Below are 20,355 nucleotides of genomic sequence, written 5' to 3'. Positions count from 1 at the left end.
CCTCTCTTATAAAGCTGCATGGAGGGGGCATATCGTAGAACTCAGTGAGGTTGATGACAAACGCAGTAGCCGTTCAGAGCTGCGGTAATGCCGTTCAGAGCTGCGGTAATGCCGTTCAGAGCTGCGGTAATGCCGTTCAGAGCTGCGGTAATGCGGATAGGGTCTAAGAATGCAGTACTCCTTTAACATTTATTTTCTTTCTAAGCTCCAGAGAGAACTGTCTCCTTTACTTTCTGTGGTATGTTTAATGTGGTGTACACCATAATACTAAACAGCACAGTGACTACTTTTCACCCTATAAATACGTGACTGACTAAATATAAGTTAGGAGACACCTGTGATGCTAATTGCAGGACATAACTTGGTTTAACTTGTCCCTATTGTCCAATTATTTCTTATCTTTTCTAGGGATCCCATCATTTTTGTCCAGGCCAGTTTCATTATTTTGTTTTTCAAAATGATTCTGTTGAACCACAACTTAAAAACAATGTCTGATTTTCATCAGTTAATTTAAAATTAATATATATTTATTATTACTATTGTCAGTTTCAACTTATTTCAGGGAGCATTGTGTTTTTTTTCTGTTTTGAACAGAAGGGTAATACTGCCTCATGCTGTGCCCAATTATAATACTGCCACATGCTGTGCTCCTTAATATAATACTGCCACACAATGCACCACTAAATACAATATTGCCACAAACTGTGCAACCGGAAATTAACTCTGCTACATCCTGTTACCCTCTAAATATAACCCTGCCACACACTGTAGCCCTGAATACAATACTGCCACACACTGTAACCCTGAATATACTACAACTATATACTTTTGTGGTGGACCACCAGTGTATGGCGGGACCACGGGTGTAGCAGTGTAGGTGGTCAGTCCTGTTTTGACCCTTGTTTGATACTGGATCTCCTAAGATTGAATCCTGTTCTGAGCCTTGTGCTAATCGGTCTATCTAGGAGTGTGTTAGTCTTGTGTCTGCATCCGTGTTTGCTTGTATTTAGGATTTTTGTTCCCTACTAGGCTAGTATCCTGTTCACACACTGTGAAGTGTGCTTGCTAGCTAGCAACCTATTTGGCTTTAGTATTGATGTCCCTCTATGATTGGAGTGGGATGTCCTGTGTGTTCCTTATTCATAGTCCAGTGGGAACAGTGCTCTTGATTTCCTGACATGTTCAGTGTTCTGACATTGTTAACCTGTTTATCCCCTGCATCTCCTTGTTTTGTCTGCATTATATTTATCCTCTTATCTAGTCTTGTTCATATTATCATACCTTCTGTTAATCTTGATGCTGGTTCTTGAACTGTTTCTTAGTATGCTATATCCTGCCTGGTATATCTGTTTGTAGTTTTGTAGTATTTCAATTATGTTCCTGACTTGTTTCCCAACATGTACAGTTTTGTTTGACTCTGACGCCTCAGCACTTTAGCGCAGTATAGGGTCCGTCCTCTTGGTTGTCGATCCATCATTTAGGGCGGATGGGCAATAGGAAGGGAGGAGGACTCACTAACTCCCTTTTCCCTACCACCCCCTTTCATGACAATATATACTCTGTTTATTGTAGGGTACTATTGATGATCTCTTACCATTACATGGAACTCCAACACTGACCCACGGAGACCTAACTGCTGTACATGTAAAAGAAGTGGAAAGGAGACTGGTATTCTTTCTTGGGACTGAAAATGGAAAATTACTTAAGGTAGGTCAGTGGAACAGTTTATAATACATCTTAAACAGAGTAATGGAGAGATGCCATCCAGATATATATGTGTACTTTTTACTCTAAACTGAAATGACAATTTAAATATTTTGAGTATTTGGCGTTAGCAACAAACATTTTTAATTGATCTTCCGTATGAGATATTCTTAGTGTTGCTGGTTATGCCACTGCCATGAGGCCCTGGGTTGGGAGGAGGTGATCTGGCATTAAATCATGGCTACTCTTCCCAATACTGAACTTGCTGCTTAAGGGAGGCAAATTACATTGCCATTTACCCTTCATATATTTTTCTTCCACTCCAGGAAATCTGTGAATATTCACACAATAGTGGGAGAAAAAGAAACTTATGTCAAATAGGGAGCCTATCAGTCTCAAGGACTGACACATGGAGAAAGCAGTGTGGAATTGCCTGAAAGTGTTTGTGTGGGTGATCTCAATAACATGCTTTTAACACCAGAATTGCCTCCTTTACGTGGCCTTCCTTAATCTAAGCTTCTGGATATGTTAATTGTTCTCTGAAAACTACTATAACATATAAAGTGATGTAAATCAGTCAGATCAAACATTATGCTATGATTTGTTCTTTGACTATATTTATTTATTTCATTTTGGACTCAGGTTACTTTAAACTCAAACTACACTGCAAACTGTCCAGAAGTGTTGTATACATTTCCAGATGAAGCTCCTATATTCCAAACAATGCACATTGACCCTGTTAACATCAACTATCTATATGTTGCCACTAAAAAGGAGGTTAGTATTTATTGTTATTGAAGATGGGGGTACCATATTTTCTGTTCTGTTGTGAAATTATAGAAAACTGTCACAGTGGTTTAAGTATCAGGGATGAATTTAAGGAGAGTTTATTATGCTTCTTTGTTTGCCAGTCCTTGGAGGGATATGCTTTGGGGGCATATAGTAACAGTTGCTTTGACCATGTAGCTGTCTAAGTTATACTTGTCTCCTTTCAAAATTATTCAGCAATTATATTGACCAGCTAAGGGTGCCATACATACGTCAATAGTGCCTACAATTTGGTGATTTCTAAGTTGGGCAACTAATAGATACTGGTCTTTTCTGTAACTGCAATGTAATTGTAGTCATATGGTACAGAGGGGGACATCAAAGTCTGGTGGTTTGCTCACCAGAGAAATTAGTGATTGCATTTATATGCAGAGATTTGTAGGTTATATGATCAAAACATTTAGCTTTTCTGAAAATCTGTAATTGCAGTTATGACTATAATAATTGATCCCCTACGAGTACTGTGTATAGATTGAAACAGTCATAACTACAATTAGTCTAAGCATACTTTTAGTAGAATACTTTTACTGAATCCACACTGACCACCATAGTTGTGTGGAACTGGACAGTACAGGATAATTATTACTTGTGACTAACATTACCCTTTAATAATAATAATAATAATAATAATAATACCAATATTGTACCAAAAGTATATGTATAATTTAATAACTTAAATACAAATGATGACTCCTTCATCTAGATAAAACGTCTGAAGATTGCAAATTGTGAACAATATGAATCGTGCAATGATTGCCTGTCAGCATATGATCCGCACTGTGGATGGTGTCATTCAATGAACAGGTTTGTTCATTACCATTTTTCTAATGTTATCCAGTTTAAATAGTTGTCAAGTCAGTCAGGGAAAGGTGCAGTCCTGAGCTTGCCCGCAAAATCCTGCCTATGCCTACTTGACGATCTTCCCTAAGCGACAGACCCCTCAACTGGGGGACGTTCCCTACGCTGGATGAATGCTGGCCGTAGAATGGTGTATCGAGCCAAAATGGTAACTGTCATACACGTCAGAAGCCAAATCAGGAAACAGAAGGGTTAACTAGGAAATAAGCCCAAGAACCAGGAGACAAAACAGACAAACAAATCCAGGGAGTCAGAACCAGGTGAAGAAGCAAGGTACAAGAACAGCAGGCAAGAGAGTAGTCAGGTAAAAAGCAATGGCACTGGCAGAAAAAATGAGCAGATACAATGCTGTGAGAGGGATATTTAGCCATTGCAGGGTTAAAAATTCCTAACCTGGAAGATGTGAGTGGAGAACATAGGACAGTCAACAGTTAGCGCTGTCATTCAGTGGCAAACAGTCCTGGAAGCGGAGTCTAAGTATTCTCCAGGTCCATTACCTTGAAATCCTGGTGGTGCATTAGGTCTTTGCTTGCACGTGTTTTTGTCACTAAATAAATTACCAATAATCAAAGGAATAAAGGGGATTTAAAATGTAGCCTTTATTACATAAGCTTAAAACATGCTTAGATACTAATGCTTATCTAGACACACAAACACGTAAATATCATAAATATCCTCAAATTAAGTGCATGATACTAGGACCACCTACAATTATGTGGACATACCTCACAGCAAAATGCTATACTGGCAATGTCTACAAATTTATATGGAGGGAAGGGATTGGTGCAATACTATTCTATACCCACCTCCTTGACAGGGTGGCCCCCCAACCACAATGTCAGGGCTTCCCTGCAATAAAGTAAGGTATAAAAACACAGGGTAGAAGCAATTTCAATATAGTGAAGCTCAATAGGCCAAGTCCCAGCCTATGCTCTAAACAACATTACTGGGTGGAGAGTTACACTCAGTGTGGGTTCCAATGCATTTTAACCAGATCAGTACCAAAAGGCACTCAATTGCATGCTCCAAAAATTGATTGCACCATATATACCCACAAAAACTGTGCCTTATTAATTGTACAGTTAGAATTACTAGATGAAATAAGAAATCCTCAGTTATGAACTGCAATGAGATATTAGAGTATAAGATGCGAAAATTACTAGGAAAAACTGTGCCCCACACACACACATATCGAGGATCACACTATAGGAACAGATATTACAGTATGGGAACATGATAAGAAAGATAAAATAAGTAGTTCTGTTCCCGAACTGGGACTAAGAAGCAGCTCTGGCACACAAACCCCACCATTCCACATACTGCATCACTCACCCACCCCATATTGCAGAAAACAATTTGCCGTAGTTGATCGCATCTTTTACAATTACCAATACTAAGCTACACCTTCAACAAGTAGGAAAATAACTGGAACTAGCAAACACATAATCACACAGAGACAGACATACTCACTTTCCATCTGAAATATACATACATTACCACTATACAAGCCCTAATATCACAACTAATATTCCTAATATTAAAATTGAAGTAGTTACATCCAGTGGCTCATAGGTGACGTTTTCTCTTATCATTTTTGTTTTCCTTTTCTTTATCCTCTGGCCCAGATTGCCATAAAGACTTCTTCAAGCCAAGACTCATCAAAATCTGTCAAACATCTCAACTTTTTCAGTATGTACCCATACTGAATCATAACAGTGTCCCCACAATAATAGTGCCTCTTTTGTACTTTCATACAGTTTTAGCCTTTTTTTTTTGTGCCCCTTACAAAACGTGTTACCCCTATATAGTAGGTAGGTAGACTCCCATTAAATAGATGGGGTATACCCCCATTTATTGTCCTCATTAGGCAGTAAGTCCCCCATTAAGTAGATGTAGGTAGTAAGGTCCCCGTTAAATAGGTGGGTATGCCCAAAAGTAACCCCTATTATATAGGTATCCCCTCATTTAAGTTAGCTAGGCAGGTAATAGGTAGCCCTCCTATTTTAGGTAGGCAGGTAGTAGGTTAGCCCCCCATTTTAGCTAGGTAAGTAGTAGGTATCCCCCTTGAACAGCCTGCTCCACTACGATGTTGGCGGTATGGTTTTGAAACATGTCTCAGAAACATGTCTTTGAAGGATTTCATTTATTGCAGCCTTATTATAATCTATAGTAGATAAGATTGATTAAAAACAACTCTGAATGATATGTCTTTATATTTAATGGAAACAGGTGCACCATGAAGACAGAATGCGAATCTACATCTCTGGGAAAATGGAGTGGAATTTCAGATAAATATGGAAAATGTCTTAAAATCAAAGTTATTCCCAAAGATGGAGAGGTTTAACACTTAAAAACACATTTGTATATGCTATAATTGTTTTTATTTCTGTAACATGTTTTTGGATTCAGCTATTGGCAAATGTCAAGGATTGTATGTTTGTTACTTAAAGGGAATCTTTAAAGGGGTACTCCAGCCCTAATACATCCTTTGGATAGGGGAATAGGGGATAAGACTTCTGATCGCGGGGGTCCCGCTGCTGGGGACCCCCAATCTGTCATTCAGCACTCGTCATGCCCCCTCCCAAAGACATGCATTGAGGGGGCGGGGCGTGACTTCACATGGGGGGTGGAGTCATGTCTCCGGCCATGCTGCACACTCGGAGCCTCCAGCGCTGCAGAGAGCTCGCAAAGGTGGGTGCTGAATGACAGATTGGGGGGTCCCCAGTGGTGGGACCCCCGTGTTCAGACATCTTATCTCCTATACTTTGGATAGGGGATAAGATGTATTAAGGCCAAAATACCCCTTTAAGCTTTAGACCATGCTTAGAGTTCAAGTGTTAGAGAGGCCATGCTGAGCCACAGCGTGCTTACCTCCTCCCTCCCCCACCCCTCCCTGCCTTATTAATGGGGCTCAGTACTGGAAGCTTTACCCTGTGCATCAATCAAGCAAGAGGTGGGTGGGGAAGGGAGAAGATGAGCATGTTGCAGCTCAGCACAGCCTTTTTGACACTTGAGCTCTGAGCATAATCTAGAACTGACAGATTCTCTACAATTTATTTCTTGATATATTTTTCAAAGGTTTTTCCATAACAATAAAAAAAAACATATAAATGGACCAAACAATTGAAACAGATTGCAGACATCTTAAATATCACATTATTTCTTACCAATCACAAAGTACATATATTATTGATATCCTGTGTACAAAATGATAACAAAGTTTACATTTACAATGCAATTAAATTATGTATAGATGGAGGGTTGATATTCAGATACTGGTGGTACCACTATATGTCATTAGTTCAGTAGTCAGGACAGACAGGAGAGGGGGGAGGGGAGGGAACAGTCAAATATTGCTGGGAAGAGAGCACATGAAGTAGAGTACACAAGGCTCTAAGTATTCAAGTTTCTTTATTTATGCCTAGATAAAGAGATATATATTTATACATATCCCTTCATATATTTTACAATTTCCCTTGTTTTACATTTCATATGTTCGTAAAAATATTCTTTGTGCATTTAGATTTCAGTACACATTGAGAAAAACCCTTCACTGGACCAAGATTCCTGGAACTGTGAAATAAGAAATAAAGATAAAAGGGAAACCCTTTGTACAGGCAAAAATGAAACTCCATCCTTGAACTGTTCCTGCCAGTTTTCTGCACGTAGGACATTTGAAACAGGTACAATCTACAGTCTACCTGAACACACATCCTACTTATTTGGAAGTAGTGCATCTTGTTAGTTTTGCAAAAAAGGCCATTAAAACCAAATAGAAAAATGCAATTTTCAATCATATGCAGAATTTCTTTGGAATTCATGCAAATCTTCCACATGAATTCCACATGAATAGTCAGGGCACGTAAAAAAAAAAGTGCCTGTATTCATTACAAAAGTTACATTTCGTGAGGAATGTAGGGCTGGGCGGTATACCGGTTCATACCGAATACTGAATTTTTTGGGCTGCACAATATGAATTTTCCACCATACCGCAATACCGGTTGGGCCCCTCCCCCTCGGGAATGTATTATCAGCCTAGCGCAGCACTGTCCCCACATCGGGGAACTAACCCTATGTTACCTGCCAGTGCTGTTCTGTCCCCCCCCCCCCCCATTAATGATCAGCCCAGCAGGGTACTACTCACAGATGTCAAGCACTGCCCTCCTCCTCTTTGTTTGGGGCTGCCGGGCGCTGGAACTCACTGTACGCCAGTGGTCTCCAACCTGCGGACCTCCATCTGTTGCAAAACTACAACTCCCAGCATGCCCGGACAGCCAATGGTGTCCGGGCATGCTGGGAGTTGTAGCTTTGCAACAGCTGGAGGTCCGCAGGTTTGAGACCACTGCTGTATCCCTATGCCCGGGCTGCAAAAGATACAGAAAATAAACTTTTAACTCGCCCACCTCGGAAGCACGCTGGGGACGTGGGGAGGACAGCCGTCAGCCTATCACCGGCCGGAGCGATACCCCGTCTGCTTCTTACATGACAGTGGGCTCAGCCTATCACTGGCCGGGGCGGGGCATCGCTACGGCCGGTGATAGGCTGACGGCTGTCCTCCCCCCGTCCCCAGCGTGCTTCCGAGGTGGGTGAGTTAAAAGTTTAGTTTCTGTATCTTTTGCAGCCCGGGCATAGGGATACAGCGTACAGCAGTGGTCTCAAACCTGCGGACCTCCAGCTGTTGCAAAGCTACAACTCCCGGCATGCCCAGACAGCGTTGGCTGTCCGGGCATGCTGGGAGTTGTAGTTTTGCAACAACTGGAGGTCCGCAGGTTGGAGACCACTGGTGTACAGTGAGTTCCAGCACCCGGCGGCCCCCAACAAAGAGGAGGAGGGCAGTGCTTGACATCTGTGAGCAGTACCCCGCTGGGCTGATCATTAATTGGGGGGAGCAGAACAGCGCTGGCGGGTCACATGATTTGGGGGGGGGGAGCCAAACACCGCGCGTGGGTCACATGATTGGGGGGGGGGGGTTGGGGGGGTCAGAACAGCGCTGGCGGGTCGCATGATTGGGGGGGGGGTGAAAATACCGTTATATACCGTGGAACCGCCGTAAGTAAAAAAAAATACCGTGATACACATATTTAATCATACCGCCCAGCCCTAGAGGAATGAATGCAAATTCTGCTCAAAATTTGAACCAAATCAGCATTTGGCTGAGAAAAATAAGCCCTGTTGACTTCAATGAGCTTCTGCAGCTAAAGTCTGCGAAAATATAACACATGCGCAGCGAAAATTCTGCTGTGTGAATGGGACTGCTGAATCCCACTGAACCTAATAGCTTTGAAACACATGCAGAATTTCAAAGTGCTTCTCCCAAGTTAGAATAACCCGGCACAGTTCCGACTTCATATGTCACTAAGGATATTCCTCTACTTGCAGGATCAGCACATCCGCATGTGCAGCCTATTCCCTCAAAGTAATAATGTAGATGGTTGTCGGCACTTCGTCAACAGGTGGTGCGCGTGGATGAGGTAACCAGGTGTGAAAAAAGAAGGTCCCAGCACTCACCAAATGATGCAATAAATCAAATTTATTTATTGTAGTTCATCTTAACTGTTAAGATGAACTAAAATAAATAAATTTGATTTATTGCATCATTTGGTGAGCGCTGGGACCTTCTTTTTCCACACCTATTCCCTCAAAGTGTCTGTCATGTGGTGCTCACAAATGGATCACAGTGTGAACATGAACTTAGCATTAGAAAGTAGACTTGGAGCACTCACCTCGTACACAATTCTTAAAACAGTAAAGCGTCTTGAAAGGTGGAACGATACGGACAGTCGACCACCCGCTGAACCCACCTGTCCCTGTTGCAGCTTTAAACCTCCCTGCTGTATGCTTACCTGCAACCTCAATAAAGACACTTTACTGCTTTAAGAATTGTGTAAGAGGTGAGTGCTCCAATGCTACTTTCTAATGCTAAGTTCTTATGCAGAATTTCCATGCAAATTTTAATGCAGAAATCCATACAGAAATTCTGCCGTGTGAACATAGCCTTAGAAGCAGCTGCCTCACATTGCATGCTGTTCTGTAGTCTATAATCTACAAGTACACCAATTCCTTTTCTACCAGTGACTCTCCCAGTTTTACTCCTCCTAGGACATATGATCTCTGCAGTTTATTGGTATCCAGATGCATAACTTTACATTTAACCACAGTGGATGCCCAAATACTCAGGGGGAGATCTATCAAAAGCTGTGCAGAAGAAAAGTTGACTAGTTGCCCATACCAATCAGATTGCTTTTTAATTTTTAAAAATAAAAGAAGCAATCTGATTGGTCGCAACGGGCAACTGGTCAACTTTTCCTCTGCACAGGTTTTGATGAATGTCTCTATCAGTGTGTCAAAGTCAGTTTGTAACTTGTGCAACCTTCCATAGACTGTACCATACTACAAAGCTTGATGTCATCTGCAAAGATAGAAACAGAGCTGATAATCCCATCCTCTGTATTATTAATAAATATGTGGTGTCCACAGGGTGTAAGTAAGACTACCTGATCACTTTGTGACGCCAGGGCACCGTTATCCTATACATGGTCCGAGGTTGGGGACAGCTTCTCCTGGGCCAGACACTGGGAGTAAATGAACACACCAATGTCAGGTCACAGATAACTGTTTTTACAGAGCTGAGTGCAGATGGTAATACACGTACAGCTGGCTTTAGGTGAGATAGTGTAGCATAACCCCTTGGGAGCGCTGTTGCCTTGCTGGGACTTGTGGTGCTTACACCAAACAGATTTATACTGACTTGTGAGACGGAAGATTGAGTCCTGGTAGCTAGGGTCCTGTCAAGGTACTGAAGATTTGTCCGCAGGGGCATGAATTTCCTCCTTGCGAGTTATACCTTCAGGATGACCAGTTAGGAGATTAGATTTGAGCTAGGCCTCTCCTCAGAGCACACAGCACCACACACCTGAACCACATTGTAGCTCAGACTATATTAAACTGACAAACTCCTCCCCCAGTACACTATAAAGGGGAGACTTTAGGGGGTTCCCATTGGCAGGCAGGGTCACATGGGGTTCACTGCTCTCAATTAAAGGTACAGGCACATGAAAAAACATATATACATATAACAATAATAGAATTTAATTTAATATATTATCTGACATTATAATATACACATAATTAATTAAACTGTGAAACTCTGGTGGGCCAAACACCTTGTGCTGCCAAGCTGCCCGAAACAGTCCAAAGCAGGGACAGCCAATGGTGATGGGGCACCACATAAATGTTAAACAAAAGCAGGCACAGTACTGAACCATGGGGTACACCACTAATAGCCGGGGACTAATCAGAGTAGGAATCATTGTCCACCACTCTCTGGGTACAGTCCTTAAGCCTATCCAGTTACAAAGTAAACTTTCTAAATCTAAAAACCTTAAAGTGGTATTCCAGGAAAAAACTGGCTCCAGAAAGTTAAACAGATTTGTAAATAACTTCTATTAAAAAATCTTAATCCTTTCAGTGGCTATCAGCTGCTGAAGTTGAGTTGTTCCTTTCTGTCTGACAACAGTGCTCTCTGCTGACACCTCTGCTTGTCTCAGGGACTGTCCAGAGTAGCAGGGATGTCAGCACTGTTGTCGGACAGAAAAGAACAACTCAACTTCAGCAGCTCATAACTACTGGAAGGATTGAGATTTTTTAAATAGAAGTCATTTACAAATCTGGTTAACTTTCTGGAGCCAGTTGATGAATAAAAAAAAAAAGTTTTTTTTCCCTGAATACCCCTTTACTTAACCCATCAGATGTCTATGAGGGACACTGTCAAATGCCAAGCAAACTATATCCCTTACTTCATTATTAAAAAGAAATGGGGTTGGTTTGAAAATGTCTGTCCTCAATAATACCATGCTGGCTATCATTTATTAAGCTTTTCCCCCTGAATAACGGAACATAAATTCTCTAAGAATTCTTGGGTGTAATCCATCTGGTCCTGGAGCTTTGCTTACATTGACATCTTTTCGGACCATGTGTACATTAACCCAGTTCAATATATTATGTGATGTATTACCAGATTGCTTAGATTTTGCTAATGAACAATTTAAAATGTACCAATGATATAAAAAAATAAAAATAAAAAAAATAAAAAGGGCTAAAATGCATGCAGAAAATCCAAACGAAAAAATATATCTAATAATAATCACACAATTATTCTTATTTTTTCAGACACATTAGCTGTTGTAGCACGGAGTAATGGCACAACTATCTCAGAACAATTCCAATTTCAGAAGTGCTCACAGTACCTAGAAAACAGGTACATAACTTTTGGTGTGTATGCATAATTGTCAGGGTGTGCAGAGGAAATATGGTCACTGACTAGTACTGAGTGACACCATATTTAGTGATTTACACCCAGTATTCTACATGAATATCTTGTAACCTGGTGTTGAGTATGAGGGACTTATTTAAGTTTTTATACAAATATTTCAAGGTTTGCTGCCAGAAACACAGAAGACATTCAATACGGTGTTTAAGAAATGTGGACTTTACCACATTATCTGGTGTTATTTCTTTACTGCATTGACTGAGATTTAGTATTAATCTGTATTTTTCTCTAACAGTTGCTTAGACTGTATATCAAGTGGTTGCTTATGGTGTATCAAAACTTCTACATGTATGTCTCCACTAAGCCAGTGTGAAAATAAAGACTTTGCAGATGAGGTAAGTGTAAAAAGCAAATGAAAAAAAAAAAAAGATCTAGGCTTGTTTGGGAAACACAGTAACATTTGTAGGTCGAGGACAAGCAGGGCTCTGTGCAGTGAGGACAAGCAGGGCTCTATACACTGAGGACAAGCAGGGCTCTGTACACTGAGGACAAGCAGGGCTCTGTACACTGAGGACAAGCAGGGCTCTGTGCACGGAGGGACAAGCAGGGCTCTGTGCATGGAGGACAAGCAGGGCTCTGTACACAGAGGGCAAGCAGGGCTCTGTACATGGAGGACAAGCAAGGCTCTGTACACTGAGGACAAGCAGGGCTCTGTGCACTGAGGACAAGCAGGGCTCTGTGCACTGAGGACAAGCAGGGCTCTGTACACTGAGGACAAGCAGGGCTCTGTGCACTAAGGACAAGCAGGGCTCTGTGCACTGACAAGGAGGGCTCTGTGCACTGAGGACAAGCAGGGCTCTGTGAACTGAGGGCAAGCAGGGCTCTGTGCACGGAGGACAAGCAGGGCTCTGTGCAGTGAGGACAAGCAGGGCTCTGTGCACTGGCGACAAGCAGGGCTCTGTGCACTGAGGACAAGCAGTGCTCTCTACACTGAGGATAAGCAGGGCTCTGTGCAGTGAGGACAAGCAGGGTTCTGTGCACTGAGGACAAGGAGGGCTCTGTGCAGTGAGGACAAGGAGGGCTCTGTGCAGTGAGGACAAACAGGGCTCTGTGCACTGACGACAAGCAGGGCTCTGTACACGGAGGACAAGCAGGGCTCTGTGCACGGAGGACAAGCAGGGCTCTGTGCACGGAGGACAAGCAGGGCTCTGTGCACGGAGGACAAGCAGGGCTTTGTGCATGGAGGATAAGCAGGGCTCTGTGCACGGAGGGCAAGCAGGGTTCTGTGCACGGAGGACAAGCAGGGCTCTGTTCACGGAGGACAAGCAGGGCTCTGTGCACGGAGGACAAGCAGGGCTCTGTGCACGGAGGACAAGCAGGGCTCTGTGCACTGCACGGAGGACAAGCAGGTCTCTGTGCAGTGAGGACAAGCAGGGCTCTGTGCAGTGAGGACAAGCAGGGCTCTGTGCAGTGAGGACAAGCAGGGCTCTGTGCAGTGAGGACAAGCAGGGCTCTGTGCACTGACAACAAGCAGGGCTCTGTGCACTGAGGACAAGCAGGGCTCTGTGCAGTGAGGACAAGCAGGGCTCTGTGCACTGAGGACAAGCAGGGCTCTGTATACTGAGGACAAGCAGGGCTCTGTGCACTGAGGACAAGCAGGGCTCTGTACACTGAGGACAAGCAGGGCTCTGTGCAGTGAGGACAAGCAGGGCTCTGTGCAGTGAGGACAAGGAGGGCTCTGTGCAGTGAGGACAAGCAGGGCTCTGTGCAGTGAGGACAAGCAGGGCTCTGTGCACTGACGACAAGCAGGGCTCTGTGCAGTGAGGACAAGCAGGGCTCTCTGCACGCACTGAGGACAAGGAGGGCTCTGTGCAGTGAGGACAAGCAGGGCTCTGTGCAGTGAGGATAAGCAGGGCTCTGTGCACTGACGACAAGCAGGGCTCTGTGCACTGAGGACAAGCAGGGCTCTGTACACGGAAGACAAGCATGGCTCTGTGCATGGAGGACAAGCAGGGCTCTGTGCACGGAGGACAAGCAGGGCTCTGTGCACGGAAGACAAGCAGGGCTCTGTGCACGGGGGACAAGCAGGGCTCTGTGCACGGAGGACAAGCAGGGCTCTGTGCACTGCACGGAGGACAAGCAGGGCTCTGTGCAGTGAGGACAAGCAGGGCTCTGTGCAGTGAGGACAAGCAGGGCTCTGTGCACTGAGGCTCTGTGACATGCTCCTGGCTCACACATCAGGGATATATTGGCAAGCCAGAAGCCAGCACAGAGCCCTACTTGTCCCATCCACACTTCCTGTATTTGGTCTACTCACCAAAACACACAGGTAATAGCTGCAGGGACAGCATTTTTTCACCCAAAAATATACATATTTTTTAACCAATATATATTACAAATATACATATAATGGTATTATCTACATTATATAAAAAAAAATTTTGATAATGACAGGTACACTTTAAAAATTGTGCCGTACTCATTTACATAAAAGGTATAAACCAATGAGAATTTTTGCCATGCTGTGATGTTTGCTTCTACCTGCTACACTGCTGCCAATAGTACAATGTGATGCACAGGGAGCCAGGGCTCATTCACACTACGTTTTTCACTATGGAATTCCACTGTGGAAAATGCGGTGCAGCAGGCTCCCATTGTTTTCTGTTGCACAATTCACACTATGGATTTTCCACTGCATAATGTCCATATTTTGTGCAGTGCAAATTGTGCAGCAGAATCCTTTTTTCCTCACTAGCATTCCGAACTCCAGACCCCACTAAGAGAATGCACATGTTTATTCTTTTGGCGGAAATGTATTGCAGTCCATGGAGACAGTGCATTTCCAAGCAGTCCTGCTTCAGATGGAGTCTGTAGTGTGAATGAGCCCTTATCTGTTTGCTATTTAGCCATGCTAATGTTTATTTTGGGTAACAGATGTAGTCATCATGTAACACTTGCCTAAAACATTTTACTGTAGACCTGAATATGAAACTATATATATATATATATATATATATATATACATATATATATATATATATATATATATATATATATATATATATATATATATATAGAGAGAGAGAGAGAAAGTTTTTAACATTAATCAATATGTGGAAACTTTCATAATAACACCTTACTGACCCCCCGAATTCTGATTTGTGGGTTACATTTTTTTCCTTCTCACCTCCTAAGACCCATAACTTTTTTTTTTCCACTGACAGTGTTGTATTAGGGCATATTTTTTGCAGGACACGTTGTGGGGAATTATTTTATCAAACAAAAATTATTTGCAGAGCAAAATTGAAATTGCACAATCTGCACAACAGGCAGGCTCCACACTTTTTCAGCACATTCCCCAACTGTTCCTTACCCTTAGTGCCACAAATAATGTTCCTCTTGGTGCCCTGCATAGTATGAGGGGTCTATGTAAGTGTGTTGGGGGAAATAGTAGAGGGATTGTGTGGTGGATAAGTAATTTCCCCTCCTCTTTTAGGTAATACCCCCAGTAGGTCGATAATGCCCCCATTAGCTAGTAGGTAATGCCCCCAGTAATGCTCCCAGGTAAGTCATGCCCCAAGAAGGTAGTAAGTATGTAATTCCCCCAGGTAGGGAGTAGGTAATGTTCCCAGTAGGATGGTAGTAGTTGATGCCCCAAGTTTGTAGTAGGTAATGCCCCCAGTAGGTAGGTAGTAGGTGATGCGCCCAGTAGGTAGTAGCTAATGTCCCAAGTAGATGCAAGAGATGATGTGAGACAGCACCGGGGACCAACCTCCGTGCATGTGAAACACCCAGGCAGCCAGCCCAGGATAAGTACAAGCAAAAGTCCAGAAATCACAGCAGCGACAGGTCGAGGATCTTCAACCTGTCGGAGCAGTGATTTCTGGACTTTTGCTAATGTCCCAAGTAGATAGTGCCCTCCAGCTAGGCAGTGCTTTCAGTAGGTAGTGTCCCCAGTAGTTAGTTCCCCAGGTAAGTAATGCCCCCAATAGATAGTGCTCCCAGGTCAGTCATGCCTCCAGGTAGGTAATGTCCCCAGTGGGTAGCAGGTAGGTAATGCCCTCAGGAGAAAGTGTCCCCAGGTAGGTAATGCCTGATGGCAGGCTTTAAGAATCGCCAAGCAAAGGAAGATGCTGAGGCCAAGGTAAGGCATTGGGCTGCCCTGACAGCCCATAGGCATTGTAATATCAGGAGGTCCAATGGGGCCACTAGACACCAATCACTATTTATCACGGCATTTAACAGTACTACTTGCAAAACCTGACTACACCCCCTAAACACAGTGATGCTGTGATTTTTCATAATCAAAGCAGAGCTGTCTCAATTTGTAATTAGCAATGTGAAACTGGATTAAACTTCTCTGGCAGAACCAGGACTAAGCTAACTTACTATACAACATGCTTTGCTAACAGGAAGCAACTCACAGGAGCTGTTCCCTGGGCTAGGCCAGGCCTAGACTACTTTCCAGCCTTAGCTATACTAGATTGACGTGTTTAGTTCCAGCCCACTGGGTAGAAAGGGTTGGACTTACGAGACTCTTCCCCTGAGAATATTCTGGTGGCTTTTATAGCAGAAGCCTGTCTGATGGAAGGTAATGTGACCCAATCCTAAAGCACCTTTACATGTTTCCACCAGTGGTGGCAGTACAGAAAAGGTGATCCTTGAACAACCTAACTCCTCCATGTATGCATGTGTAAAGCAGTGTAAAATCCATGTCATACATTTAAATAAGAAATTTGACTCACAATAACCAAACAGGAATTGATTGTAATGATAAATTCTAAATCCATGCTACAACCTTTATTCTACAGCAGCTGGTATATGGGTACTGGGACACTACGTATAAACTACCAGTCTATAGGGGCCAGAATTAGCATTATCTTAATTGTAATCCAGGTAATGTTTGTATGGCTATTATTTTCTTGTTATAGTTACAGGCTGGTATGGCAAAATAGAAGCGGCAAGCAATTCTAGTGTGTAGTTCAATACCATTCTCTAGAATTCAGCAAATGTTTGATGGAAAACATCAGATTATTTTTCTTACTTTCTGAACTTTATCTCCACAGGACAAATGCAGAATCATTGAAGAAAGAGCAGTACAGAAATCTTCATCCAATGTAAGGTTTCTATGCATAGTTTCACAGCTATCAGTTCATAGTCTAATAATAATTTCAGTACATAGCCTAATATTCTACAGCAGGACTTCTGCAAAAATGATTATTATTTGTTATATTATTAACAGTAAACATCTGTAGAAAACCTCCCTACTGAACAATAAAGGAAATGCATATTTTACTGACATCATTTTAGTACACAATATTATTCATAGTGTTCGTAGACAGAGTTAAAGGGTACCTCTCATCAAAAAACTTTTGATATATTATAGATTAATGTATGCAGAATAACTTTACACTTGCATGTTATTAAAAAATATGCTTCTTTCTATTTAATTTTCCACTTTGAAGAAATTACCACTAGGGGTCTCCCTACCAGTCCTGGCAGCAAGCATTTCAGACTCATGCTGGAGTCCTAAACACTACGAGCTGCCAGTCTGCTTTGTTCACAAAGGAGAACACTCAGAGCTGCCAGCCTGCTTTGTTCACAGCCTGTTTGGCTGTGAACAAAGCAGGCTGGCAGCTCTGAGTGTTTAGGACTCCAGCATGAGTCAGAAATGCTTGCTGCCAGGACTGATCGGGAAAAATACAATAGAAAGAAGCATATTTTTCATTAACATGCTATTGGAAAGTTATTCAACATTCATTCATCTAAAATATATGAAATGTTTATTTGATGAGAGGTACCCTTTAAAACCCACTGGGCACGGAGCATTTGCATGATAATACTAAATATCCATTCACAGAATGTCTTCATTTTTAGTTAGAAATATGTAAAACCTAAAATAAGGAACAGCAAGGGAAAGGCATATACTGTGTTTTACTGATAAGGGCAGGAAACAGAACTTTAACACGCCTCACACCACAGACTAAATGCAGAACCTTAGAATTGATGTTTCCTCTTCTTAGGTATCATGCAAACAGGCTTTTTGCAGAGGCTATATACCTCCCCAGTATAGAACTGCATGGCCTTTTGTAAGGTTGTACATGTTTAAACTTTTTCCGCCATATCTAAAATAACACTAGATGTGCCGGCATGTCAAGAGTATGTCAAGAAACTCCACCATTAAACTAGGATTGGCTTTGGGATGTGCTCAGCTTATTCCGCATATTCACTGTGCTATGTAACACCAGTAGCTTATTGAAATTAAGTAGCAGGCATTCAGTTTACTGCAGACGAGATGTTGGAACAAATAAGGCTGTTAGGCTAGAGGAGAAAGGTGGGTTTGAGGTGGGGAAGATATGGGGCTGGGATGATATGGAGCAGCTAACGTGCATACAGAGCAAAAGTGCCCATGTGATGTGTTCACTTTAAACCAAAACAAAAGTGATGGATTCCCTTTAAAACTGAAATGCTGAGAGATAACTAAACTGACATTTAATAGATAGATTATTACTAGGGAATAATGTTAAGAGTTTTGTGTATGCCTTGTGTATACCTACTTTAGTTGATGTGGCATTTATAGATTGTCTCCTACCTTTATCCCTACACTTGCCATGAAGCCTCTGGCTTTGTAGAGACAGAAGAGCAGAGTCTAGCGAACAAGGTAAGAAGACTACACCACACACTGTATGGTACTTGCACACCCAAATAATAACTCCAGTGGTATGAAATTTTTTTTACATGTTTTAATTGAATAAATAGCCATCACATACAAAACATATAAAAACAATTAAAAAGTGCCCTATACCAGGGACCCACAAACAATCACTGGAGGGGACCAGACGCTCTCCCTCCTGGAGCAAGGCACACAGGATATTATACAAATCACCACAATGCAACAATATACAGGTTGATACATGACATTTTTGTCAGGATGGTGGTAAACAATAATGCATGAGTATCCCCTGGCAAACTGTATCTATAAATACAATATCAAAAAGCAATAATAAAATGAACAGAGCCTAGGTGAATGCTGGCAGAGTACACATAAAGTCCGTCCTGAGAAGAAAAAACCTGAATAGCAGTCAGTGCAGAGTGGGGGATACAAGAGTGAGTCAGCCCGTGCTCCACATGACCCTGACATGAACTACCCTGAGGAAGTTACCATGAGCAACGGAACGCATGGGGTCATGTGGAGCATGGGGTCATGGGGTCATGTGGAGCACGGGGTCATGGGGTCATGTGGAGCACGGGGTCATGGGGTCATGTGGAGCACGGGCTGACTCACTCTTGTATCCACCACACTGCACTGACTGCTATTCAGGATTTTTCTTGTCAGGACGGACTTTATGTGTACTCTGCCAGCATTCACCTAGGCTCTGTTCATTTTATTATTGCTTTTTGATATTGTATTTATAGATACAGTTTGCCAGGGGATACTCATGCATTATTGTTTACTACCATCCTGAGGAAAATGTCATGTATCAACCTGTATATTGTTGCATTGTGGTGATTTGTATAATATCCTGTGTGCCTTGCTCCAGGAGGGAGAGCGTCTGGCCCCCTCCAGTGTTTGTGGGTCCCTGGTATAGGGCACTTTTTAATAGTTTTTATATGTTTGTTTTGTATGTGATGGCTTATCAATAAAAACATATACCATTTTTTTCATACCACTGGAGTTATTATTTGGGTGTGCAAGTACCATACAGTGTGTGGTGTAGTCTTCTTTCTTACCGGGTTTCTCCCTCTCACTTCTTAAAAGTAGCTACATCTTATTGGAATATGCTTTAGATTCTGCAAACTAGGTCAGCAGAGACAGGCAGAGTGAGTCAGGGGAGATTTAAAACTCTGCAGCTAATGAATGTACAGACTCTCCTCCGTTAGCCAGGACATGGGTGATCATGTAATCATGTAGTTCACATGAAGTCAGGGTTGTGTAAGGTGCAGAGGGCTCTACAACAGTCAACATCACGTATATAGAGAGATTAACCTGTCAAACATAAATGAGATTACACAAAGTACATTCATTATACAGTACAATTGCATCCAATAACCAATAAACAAGACAAAAAGTGGGCAATTACACAGGAAAGTGGTGATTTCATGACCAAACTGCAGTAATGAAAAAGCGTAAAATGTATGGATGTTGAATGAAACAAAGCACATTTCTGTAATATTTTTAGTGAGTTCTCGTTATATGTACAAAAAGATGTTTACCAGAGTATTTGTTTAAAAGTCTGTTATTTGACATCCTTCATTAAACAAATTAAGTGCAGTGGATAGGCAAAGTACAACTGGACTGATGGAAAATGTAAAAGGCACCAAGGGATTACGTAAGATGGTTTTGTACTAGTCACAGAACCAGATAGAGGTTAAAAGCAACTTCACAAGCTTACTTTTAGATCAGTAAACTTCTACTTCTGAGCCGAGCAATTTCCCTTTTTCTCAGACATGCAAATGATCAAAGATTTAGAGGGTGGCGCCAACCATCTCTCGTGCTCAGCATTTCCATCCCCTTTAGCTGCTTGCCTCCTTCTCCTGCGTATTAGGAAATAAAGGATATTAAAAAAAAAGTAGAATTTGCAATACATATTTTCTCTTTCTATATTTGTGTCTGTTTTTTTTTTTTTTTTTTTATAAAAGGATGTACTTTGTTTTTTTTTTGTTTTTTTACTGAACTACAACTCTTTGCAAAAATA

General features: G+C 42.1%; 1 protein-coding gene across 3 annotated transcripts in view; it reads left to right on the top strand.

The window, feature by feature from the left end:
* PLXNC1 (plexin C1) overlaps nt 1–20,355 on the top strand; it is a 155,071-nt gene that overhangs the window by 7,751 nt on the left and 126,965 nt on the right. For all 3 annotated transcript variants that reach the window (XR_008892709.1, XM_056574327.1, XM_056574326.1), the window contains exons 2-9: nt 1,573–1,707; nt 2,347–2,481; nt 3,236–3,336; nt 5,620–5,728; nt 6,914–7,073; nt 11,560–11,647; nt 11,955–12,054; nt 16,726–16,776. Coding sequence is in view for 2 of the 3 variants with exons in the window: in XM_056574327.1 (XP_056430302.1) it covers nt 1,573–1,707; nt 2,347–2,481; nt 3,236–3,336; nt 5,620–5,728; nt 6,914–7,073; nt 11,560–11,647; nt 11,955–12,054; nt 16,726–16,776 (879 nt within the window). In the remaining variant the exon portion in view is untranslated. The remainder of the gene's footprint in view (nt 1–1,572; nt 1,708–2,346; nt 2,482–3,235; nt 3,337–5,619; nt 5,729–6,913; nt 7,074–11,559; nt 11,648–11,954; nt 12,055–16,725; nt 16,777–20,355) is intronic.

This window comes from Hyla sarda, chromosome 4 (genome assembly GCF_029499605.1).
Source record: "Hyla sarda isolate aHylSar1 chromosome 4, aHylSar1.hap1, whole genome shotgun sequence".
In the NCBI taxonomy this organism is placed as follows: Eukaryota; Metazoa; Chordata; class Amphibia; order Anura; family Hylidae; genus Hyla; species Hyla sarda.
The sequence above is the reverse complement of the archived record's forward strand: the minus strand, read 5'-3'. Positions and strand labels throughout refer to the sequence as shown.